Genomic DNA, 11275 nt, shown 5'->3' on the forward strand with positions numbered 1-11275 from the left:
ATGTCCAACCTAGATAGCATATTCAAAAGCAGAGACATTACTTTGCCAACAAAGGTCCGTCTAGTCAAGGCTATGGTTTTTCCTGTGGTCGTGTATGGATGTGAGAGTTGGACTGTGAAGAAGGCTGAGCGCCGAAGAATTGATGCTTTTGAACTGTGGTGTTGGAGAAGACTCTTGAGAGTCCCTTGGACTGCAAGGAGATCCGACCAGTCCATTCTGAAGGAGATCAGCCCTGGGATTTCTTTGGAAGGAATGATGCTAAAGCTGAAACTCCAGTACTTTGGCCACCTCATGTAAAGAGTTGACTCATTGGAAAAGACTCTAATGCTGGGAGGGATTGGGGGCAGGAGGAGAAGGGACGACAGAGGATGAGATGGCTGGATGGCATCACTGACTCGATGGACGTGAATCTGAGTGAACTCCGGGAGTTGGTGATGGACAGGGAGGCCTGGAGTGCTGCGGTCTGTGGGGTCGCAAAGAGTCGGACATGACTGACTAACTGAACTGAACTGAGCTGAATGTGATGAGAAATACTTATAACTTCTATCCAAAACAAGTCACAGGTAATGCCAATACTATAAGCTACTGCCTATATTCATAACTGAAGACAATGCTAAGAGTTTAGAGAACACAAAGATGTAACACACAGCCAGTGATTAATCCCTATAAATCTCCATATAATAAACTCAAAAAGTATAAATAGGATGTCTCTAATGAGGCAAGCAGTTTGCTTGCTGCTTCTGAAATATGAGGAAACAGAAGACAGTTGCTATCACCAAGGATTTCAGAATCTACTTGAGGAAACAAAACTTTCACCCATCACAGAGTAAAAGAAATCAGCATTCATAAAAAGACAGACTTAAGTTTGTATCCTATCTCTATTTCTACTCTATAGTCTTGGTCTAATCATTTAATCTACCTCTCAACTTCAGTTTTCTCATCTGAAAAGTGAGCATAATATACCTATTTCACACAGTGTTAGATGTTTCATAAACAACATCTATTTATTACTTTAAAGTAATGTAAGCACATATCCAAAAGCATATACCAAATGCTATGTCTTTGATCCATCACTTACTAGCTATATACCCTGCGACACATCATTTGACTTCTAGTCTCATTTTCCTTAACCAAAAAAGGCAAGATTTTTTATCTTCCAGTGTAATGCTCAAATGAGATACCACTTGTGAAAACACTTACAAACGCAAAAGCAGTAAAAAAAACACATTCAACTCTTTGCAACCCGATGAACTGTAGCCCGCCAAGCTCCTCTGATTCATGGAATTTTCCAGGCAAGAATACTGGAGTGGGTTGCCATTTCCTTCTCCAGGGAATCTTCCTGACCCAGGGATTGAACCTGTAACTCCTGCATTGCAGATGGATTCTTTACCACTGAGCCACCTGGGAAGCCCATTAAAAACATATGAAGTTCTAAGAAATGATTGCTGAAATGACATGACGGCTCAAATCACGTGCATGTACTTTTTCTATGTCTAACTGATGCATAAGAGGACCTCTGTTCTCTCATAAATTTTTTAAGGGAACAAACTATTCAACAACCCTAAACAGGCTTCTATTCATAGTTCTTCTAATGAATAATATTAGAGGATTAAGAATTTTAGAAGCAGCAGTAGTACTTTCCTTCAAAGAAAACTCATGGGTATAGAATATGTATTCTGGTAATTCAAATAAAATAACTTTAAAAAAGAGAACATTTCATTTTGCATGACTAAGCAATCAGATGTTGAATAAGTACTTTAAAATATTTAAATCTAAATTTTCACTGTTGCTACATTTGGAATGTAAGAATTGTTCAAGCATTGTTCAAGAATGTAAGAATCTATAAGAAATGGGTGGCATGAATACTGAGGAAAGAATTATTTATTAGCACGAAAGAAGAAACAACCAAAGAATTTATTTTAAAAATTTGCTTGTTCATCAATTTTCATAAACAGGATACAGGTTTTTATTTCCAATTACTTATTATAACAAACTATAGCTTCTGCTGCAAGCACTGTTACACCAAGCTCAGCCTGGGCAGCTACATGGTGCTGCAAAGGGCAGTTCTACTGCAAACCCCACTATCAGCAGCTGTTTAAGAGCAAAGGCAACTACGACTAAGGCTTAGGCTGGAAGCAGCACAAGGAGCTCTGGACTCACACGAAGGCGGACCCCGGCACCATGACAGCCTGAGGCCCCTCTGACCATCCACTCTCCCCCACCCTGGCTCAGGTAGATGGCCTGCATTAGGCAGCAGGAAGGATGGGAGAGAAACTGGACAGCTGTGCCCGCAGTGAGGGTGGGGGCAGGGTCCAAAAGGCAAGAGGCCACCTTGCTCAGGCAGGTTACAGGGGCAGGGCTCTGCTCCAGAACTCCTTCTCTCCCTCAGCTGGTAGGGGTTCAGGAAGCAGGACTGGGGTTTGCTCACTTCCCTGCTTCCTGTTTCTTTCAGGCTTCCCAGGTGGTGCTAGTGGTAAAGAACCTGCCTGCCAATGCAGGAGACATAAGGGACTTGGGTTCGATCCCTGGGTTGGGAAGATCCCCTGGAGGAAGAAATGGCAGCCCACTCCAGTATTCTTGCCTGGAGAATCCCATGGACAGAGGAGCCTGGCGGGCTGCAGTCCACAGGGTTGCACAGTGTGGGACATGGCTAATGCGACTAGCACGCACGCCTGTTTATAAAAGAAAGTGAAAAACCAAAAAGTCCAATGATTCTAAAAATAGCTTTCCCTCTATAAATAGTCTTTTCAGATATTCTTTTTGTCTAATTCCATATACAGAGGAGCCTGGTGTCACGGAGTCAGACACATACACAATGAAACTATTTGACTCAATGAAATGAACAGGCCAACTTGCAACAGACTGGCAAATAACGATAATGGAGCTGTTCGTTTCAAAAGAGGATTTTTCTCCCAAATCAAAACACAGGATTCTGGCTTTTATTACCATTCTTTAAGGAATATGATTCACCATAATTACAATTTTAACATACTATTTTCAAAGGTATGAAATAAAGATGGAAATTAACAGTGAAGTCCTCAACTTTCAAACCCTCTAACACAACTTATAAACAAAATAATCCTAAAAACACTAGTTTTGAGGAGGTATTACAAATACTTTTAAAGTTAAAACACTTGCTAAAAAGATAAATGCCTTAGATAGCATTTTTCAAGAATTACTTTGAAACTAATTAGTGGGTTATGAAATTAGTTTTATGTGTTTGACCAACATTACCACATGCACAAAAAGGAAATACAAAAGAAAAAAACAGAAAATAACCATAATACACTGCCTTAAGGAATCCATCAGTATTTGGCTTTAGAATGATGCAACTTTAGAACTGATAAACCTTCCATAAAACAATCAAGGCTCTCAAATCACTGTATCTCATTAAATGATAAAGTATTTAGAAAAGATTCTATTTGAAATAACTGTCACTCAGATACAGATTTATAAACTAGGGGCCAGCCAAACAGTAAACATTTTGGGCTTTGTGGGCTATACTGTTTTTGCAACTACTCAACTTTGCCATTGTAGTGCAAAAGCAGAGAGATACTATGTGAAAAACTGGCATGGCAGTGTTGCCATAAAATTTTATTTAAAAAAAAACAAAAAAACAGTGAACCTACAGGATTGGGCCCACACAGGCTGTGTTTGCTGATTAATGATATAAAGAATTTATTTCTACTCCAGAATGCTAAAAGCCTTACCTATTTTAATGAATCGACATGGAAACATCTGTTCATCAATTTTATGCTTTAAGGTAAATGTTTCTTTGTTATAATCATTCTTTAAGCCACTGTGGAAAAAAAATAAGGTAATTAAATCTGATTTCATAATTTAGTAAACATACTAAAACAAAGATTAATAACATACCCAGATTTTAAGGTTTGACAAATACGAAAGGAATAATATAACGAAGTAGTTGAACATGAGAATATAGGACACAGCTTGTACATTCACATCAACTGCACTATATGGTGGTCTCTTAATTAAATGAGGGCTAATGAAAACGTTCAGTGTTAAAGAATGTGACTACAGTGCATGAAAATGTGTGACAAGGTCCAGTGTCCTTTGTGTAGAAAGAAAGAAAGTGAAGTTGCTCAGTCGTGTCCGACTCTGCGACCCCATGGACTCTAGCCTACCAGGCTCCTCTGTCGATGGGATTTTCCAGGCAAGAATACCGGAGTGGGTTGCCATTTCCTTCTCCAGGAGATCTTCCTGACCCAGGAATTGAACCCAGGTCTCCTGCATTGTAGGCAGACACTTTACCGTCTGAGACACCAGGGAAGTACTGAATACAATGTAAAATATTCAAGCAGTAAGAAAATTGAAAAACAATTCATACTCATATCTTACAACCTAAACAGAGCCAGATATTCGAATTTGCCAAAGAATTAAGTCATTAAATTCTGACTGAGATGCCAATGTTCCTTTTTATAGCTCAATACATTTTCAAAGACAATCTTACTCTGTTGGTTTAACAGCATCCAGTTTATCCTATATAAAAAGAAATTAATATAATTTCTGTACTTAAACAACTTAGGACTGATTCAAGTATTTATGGAAAAGTCACTTACTTTCAGGCTGCCTTATATTCAATTGACATACTTCCATGGCTTAAATCAAATGCACTCTAGATGTAAAAATACTTATATAAAATACTGTGCTAATGGGACACACTATGTCACAAATATATTCTAAAACTGCATGACTTCATTTGTCCGCTCCATTTTATAACCCATTTTTCATCATCTAGAGGGCCAATTAACATTTACTCCTGGTGGTCTATGCTGTCAAAACTCAAATTTACTGAGTTCCTTCCAAGAGGTGGGGCTTTCTGGTGGCTCAGCTGGTAAAGCATATGCAGGAGACCTGGGTTCGATCCCTGGGTAGGAAAGATCCCCAGAGAAAGGAATGGCTACTCACTTCAGGTATTCTTACCTGAAGAATTCCATGGACAGAGAGGAGCCTGGTGGGCTATAGTCCATGGGGTTGCGAAGAGTTGAACATGACTGAGTGACTGACAACTTTCATTTTTTCGTTTCTTTTTCAAGAGGTACGCTCTGCACTAGGTGCAATCCCATAATTTTACTCTGTTTAGTCTCCAATTTATACTAAGCTCTCAGGACAATCAATCTTAATGTTTTCAACAGATTATATATTTTTATAGCAAGGATTACAGCAAAGATATCAATTATAGCTCAAAAGTATATCTGAAGTCATTAGCATTTTAAAAATAAGACTGAAGAATAAGAAGTAGAAAAATAACCCCAATTTTATTCTTTCTGCTTTGGTAACAATATTAATTAGTATCTCGGTGGAAAAAAGTTGACTCAAGCCACAATATTAAAATAAGGCACTAGAAATAAAATAGTAGAAGTATTCTTTTCTCCCTTGTAAGAAATATCAAGGCATGAAGATTTAGCTACAAAGAGACTAAACTAAGACTACATTGAGAAGATAGCTCTTTCCTCCCCATAATCATAACCCACCTGGACAACAGCTCTGTCATGTTTTCTTCATTCATTCCACCAAAGACTTTAAATTTCTTCAAATTGCAGACATGAGTTTTCTCATATTTTCCAAATGTGATATTCTGGACTATAGCAGGCCTTTCAAGCTTCAGAATCAAGTACTACAAAAAGGAACAACCAAATTATATCCTCCTCCACTCAAAACAAATGGTTAGACAATTTGAATAATTAAAATCTTGGACAACTGACTGAATAAGGTTCATCCTGTCCATCCTACACCAATAGATTTTTTTTTTTTAATGTGAAAGGATATCAGGCTACCATAACATCACCACTTTCACCCAGGAAACTACATTATTTTGAACAATGTAGATGAAGGAGGGGAAAAATGGACTAGTGAGATAACTTCTAATCAAGGAATAGCATTTAATAAAATAGGCTATGAATAATCAAACAAATTAGAATACAAAAGTAACAATTACATATTCTCAATGACTACACTTCACTAATAAATTCAATGTTCAAAATCAGTGATAAAATTTTAATCTAGAAAAAAGATTTACCAGTCACCCCTGCCGATTTTATAAATGAAAAAACTCAGACCTACCATAGACATGTCTGATGCAGCTCAAGTTTTCTAACTATACACAGAATAAAATGGGATCAGTTACTTAGGGAACGTATTTTACGTTATGCAGACTGTTTTCAATTATAAAAATTAAGAAGGAAATTACTAATAATCAAATACATGGGAGGAAAGCTATTTAGACAACTCAGTTGTTATGTTGCAGTGGCTTCATGCTTTGTAATAATGGGTAATACTCATGATAAAGGAGAACAGAATTAAGTGGATGGTCTTACTTTGTACCAAACACAAAAATTAACTCAAAATGTAACCAAAATGATTCAAACTTGATCCTTTACAATCAAATATAAGGCATAAAAGTAAGAGATAAAACTATAAAACTCTTAGACAAAAATAGGGGTATATCTTTATGACTCTGGTTTGGCAATGGAATTCTGAGATATGACTCCAAAAGTGCTAGCAACAGAATATAAAATAAACTGGTCTTTATCAAAATTAAAGTTTTGTGCATCAAATGGCACTACCAAGAAAGTAAAAAGACAACCTACAGAATGGGAGAAAATACTTTCAGATACTTATCTGATGAGGGCATAGTATCGAGAATATATAAGGAATTTGTACAACTCGATGACAAAAAGAAAGACAACCTAATTTTAAAATGGGCAAAGGACCTCAATAGCCCTTTGTTCAAAGAAGATAAACAAATGGCCAGCAGGTACATGAAAAGATGTTCAGCATCATTAGTCACCGGGAGCTGGGTTACAGGGAAAGGAGAGAATGCTTAACTGGTACCAGGTTTTCTTAGAAGGTAATGAAAAAAACTAAGTAGAAATGACAGTTGTACAACACTGTGTATTTGAACACTTAAAAATGGTTAATTTTGTTATGTGACTTTTACCTCAATAAAATGAAAGAATGAAGTTGGTGGTAACATGAAAGATGATGATATAATCAGAAATAATATCTCGTGAGTATTAATTCCCTTAACTTACAGATTACTCAGATTTTTATGTATTTTGTCTCATTTTGGTGAGAAAAGACAGTAAAGCTCGGTGGCTCAGACATAAAGTATCTGTCTGCAATTCAGAAGTGAAAGTGAAAGTTGCTCAGTCGTGTCTGCCTCTTTGTGACCTCATGGACTATACATATACAGTTCATGGAACTCTCCAGGCCAGAATACTGGAGTGGGTAGCCTTTTCCTTCTCCAGGTGATCTTCCCAACCCAGGGATTGAACCCAGGTCTCCCACATTGCAGGTGGATTCTTTACCAGCTAAGCCACAAGGGAAGCAACCTGGGTTCGATCCCTGGGTCAGAAAAATGCCCTGGAGAAGGGAATGGTTACTCACTCGGTATCGTTGCCTGGAGAATTTCATGGACAGAGGAGCCTAGCGGGATACAGTCCATGGGGTCACAAAGAGTCGGACATGACTGAGCGACTAACACTTTCACTTACCTCATTTTAATAGGAGCAGGAGGAACAGGAGTAGTATTTTAAGAACAATAATCATCCTCTTCATCCTCATTTTAAGGATAAAAAAATTTTGGCTTAGAAAGGCTAAGTAACTTGTCATTGTTACACAGTTAAAAAATAGAGTTTAGATTAAAAATCAGTCTATCTGCAAAGGAGGCAAGAATATACAATGGAAAAAAGACAGCTTTTCAGTAAGTCGTGCTGGGAAAACAGGACAATTAGCTACATGCAAAAGGACAAAATCAGAACATTCTCTAACATCATACACAAAAATAAACTCAAAATGGATTAAAGATCAAAATGTTAGTCCAAATACTATAAAACTTCTAGAGTAAAACACAGAACACTCTTTGACATAAATCACAGCAGTTATCTCTTTGGATCTGTCTCCTGAAGTACTGGAAATAAAAACAAAAATAAACAAATGGGACCTAATTAAACTTAAAAGCTCTGCACAGCAAAGGAAACTACCAACAAAAACAAAAAGACAACCCACAGAATAGGAGAAAATATTTACAGCGATGCAACTAAAAAGGGATTAATTTTCAAAATATATAAACAGTTCACATAGCTCAATACCAAAAAACCAAACAACCCAAACAAAAAATGGGCAGAAGATTTAAACAGACATTTGTCCAAAGAAGACATACAGAAGGCCAACAAACACATGAAAAAATGCTCAACACTGCTAATTATTAGAGAAATGCACATCAAAACTATAATGAGGTATCACTCACACTAGTCAGAATGATCAACATCAAAAAGTCTACTGTCTATTGGGGAGGGTGTGGAGAAAAAGGAGCCCTCCTATGATGGTGGTGGGAATGTAAATGGGTACAACCACTATGGAGAACACTATGAAGGTTCCTTCAAAAACTAAAAATAGAATTACCATATGATTTAGAAATTTCTCTCCTAGGCACACATCTGTAGAAAACTATAATTTGAAAAAACACATGCACTTCAATGTTCACAGCAGCACACTTTACAAACAGCCAAGACATGGAAGCAACCTAAATGTCCACTGGCAATTGGGTGGATAAAGAATGGATAATGAAATATCCAAAGAATGGATAATGAAATACATATCCATAATAAATAATGAAATAATGCCATTTCCATCAACATGGATAGACCTAGAAAATTATCATAATAAGTAAGCCAGAGAAATACAAATATCATATGATATCCCTTACATGGGGAATCTTTAAACAATAATTCAAATGAACTTATTTACAAAACAGAAATAGATCCACATACACAGAAAACAAACTTATGGTTACCAAAGAAGAAATAATGGGGAGAGATAAATTAGAAGTCTGGGATTTGCAGACACACACTACTACATATAAAATATACAAACAACAAGGATCTACTGTATAGCACAGGGAACTAAATTCTACACTTTATAATAACCTATAAGGGAAAAGAACCTGAAAAAGAATTAAATATAAATGTGTAAACCAAATCACTGTGCTATACACATGAAACTAACACAACGCTGTAAACCAACTGTAGTGAAAAAAAGTGAAGTCGCTCAGTCGTGTCCGACTCTTTGTGACCCCATGGACTGTAGCCTACCAGCTCCTCCGTCCATGGAATTTTCCAGGCAAGAGTACTGGAATTGGTTGCCATTTCCTTCTCCAGGGGATCTTCCCAACCCTGGGATTGAACCTGGGTCTCCCGCATTGCAGGCAGAGGCTTTACCATCTGAGCCACCAGGGATGCCATTAAAAAAATTTTTTTTTAATCAGTCAGACTGCTGGTTGGCTGACCCAATTTCCATTCTCAATCCAATTCTTCCTAGCCACCTTCCAGGCAAAAATACATACATGGCAAAATTCTGGTCAATGAGATATAAGTAGAAGCTGTGGGATAAGTTTTGCTTTTCGAAACAAATGTTACTTCTTTACCATCTGAACTGGACCCCCCACCCCCCTGCAACAAGTAAGAAAAGATCTACTAACAGTCATCTGTGGGACACTCAACTTTCATCAGCAGCTGCCTAACTCTAGTTTTCTTGTGCTGGCAGGAGCAGATAGGGATGGTGATAGGGAAGAAACTCATTTGTTTTATTAACCCACTGTTATAGGACCTTCTGTTATTTGATGCTAAAAGCATTCCTACTGATTGACTAACCCCACAGTCGAACCTTTATTTAACCATTATACAATCACAAATGCTTAGGCTTATATAATGTTTATATTGTAGGGAGCTATTAAGATTATAGAAATTGCCATAGGAAAATTGAGCTTGCTAGTCTTAAATCATTATCCTTCTCATCCATATCAAATTAATAGGTGTGGTAACATGATTTTTGGTTAATTGAGTTTCTTAAGAATACAGCTGTATATTGGAGAACAGACTACATAGCCAGGTACGAAAGTATTCATATTTCTATCTTTCTCATGAAATTCCACTTCCTCCCATCCTTTTCCCCTTCTTTCTCTCTTTGGTCATTCTTTAAATTCTCAAGTTTAGAAGTCAGTTTTCCCTGACAATTGGTTAGTCAGGTAGTAAAAACAGATCTTTACATTAATATAATCTATTGTATACTATCCATCACCCCGTATACAACAGTTCTAAATACAATAGAAAGCATTTGTCTATATATAATTTTATTTATACCAAATAGGATTTTGTTATTAAAAATTATATAAGTAAAATGCAAATTCTCTAACTGAAGTAAAGCACAGTGATCTAACAAATACATTACAGGTAAAAATTTTAGTGTTTAACCACATTATTAATAAATTTTATAACTTCATTTTTCAAACTCTTGGCCTCAATGATGAATATGTTACTATTAAACAGTGTTATCCCATAGTTAAATAGATTTGTTACTTTTAATTTAAAGAAATAACTGCTGTAGATTTAGTATCAGAAACTGTAAAAAAAAAAAAAAATAGAGAATGAACATTTGAGAAAAACTATTTTACAATCTCTGTTACCAACCTTTAAATTATATATTAATAAATTAATTTTAAAACAAAACATAATGACTCACAATCTCTTTATCAAAGCAACTTAGGTTCATAAAGGATCAAAGAACTATCTATTACATGATTCTTAATTTAGGCATAGAATTAAGCAAACAATAAAAAAAAATTTAATGTTCAAAACTGCTCACAATTTCAGCCCATAGTGATTTTTCAATATAAAAAATAAAAATATATATATATAAAATCATTTTAAATCATATGAATATTAACAATTTATAAGAAATAAAGATGATATAAAAGGAGACTACTTTAGCTTTAGATAGGTCTGTCATCAAAAGTATCTCCCAGGAGCTGAGCCTTAAAGGATGAGACAGCGTAGTGTCCTCAGGCTGCCATAACATATTACCACAAACCTGGTGGTTTAAAACAACAGAAATGTATTCTCTCACAGTTCTGAAGGCCAGCAGTCTGAACTCTAGATGTTAGCAAGACAATGTTCCCTCCGAAGGCTCTAAGAGCAGATCCTCCTTTGCCTCTACCAGTATCTAGTGGCTCCTGGTGTTCTTTGCTTGTGGCAGCATAATTCCAACCTCTGTCTCCAACTGTCACATGACCTTCTTCCTTGTGTCCCTCTGTTTTCTCCTTTTCTGTGTCTAATAAAAACACTTGTCATTTGATTTAGGGCTCAACCTAATCCAGGATGATCTCACTTTGAGACCCTTATCTTAATTACATCTGCTAAAACCTTTATTTGAAATAAGGTTACATTCTGAGGTTGCACATATCTCCCCCCCGCCC

The 11275-nt window shown here is 36.5% G+C and overlaps 1 protein-coding gene across 5 annotated transcripts in view; it reads right to left on the reverse strand.

The window, feature by feature from the left end:
- MKLN1 (muskelin 1, intracellular mediator containing kelch motifs) overlaps window positions 1-11275 on the reverse strand; it is a 386334-nt gene that overhangs the window by 125429 nt on the left and 249630 nt on the right. For all 5 annotated transcript variants that reach the window (XM_010831658.1, XM_010831662.1, XM_010831660.1 and 2 more), the window contains 2 exons: window positions 5496-5638; window positions 3711-3799 (listed from right to left, as the gene is read on the reverse strand). In XM_010831658.1, the coding sequence (XP_010829960.1) occupies window positions 3711-3799; window positions 5496-5638 (232 nt within the window). The remainder of the gene's footprint in view (window positions 1-3710; window positions 3800-5495; window positions 5639-11275) is intronic.

This window comes from Bison bison, unplaced genomic scaffold, assembly GCF_000754665.1.
Source record: "Bison bison bison isolate TAMUID 2011002044 unplaced genomic scaffold, Bison_UMD1.0 scf7180017864530, whole genome shotgun sequence".
In the NCBI taxonomy this organism is placed as follows: Eukaryota; Metazoa; Chordata; class Mammalia; order Artiodactyla; family Bovidae; genus Bison; species Bison bison.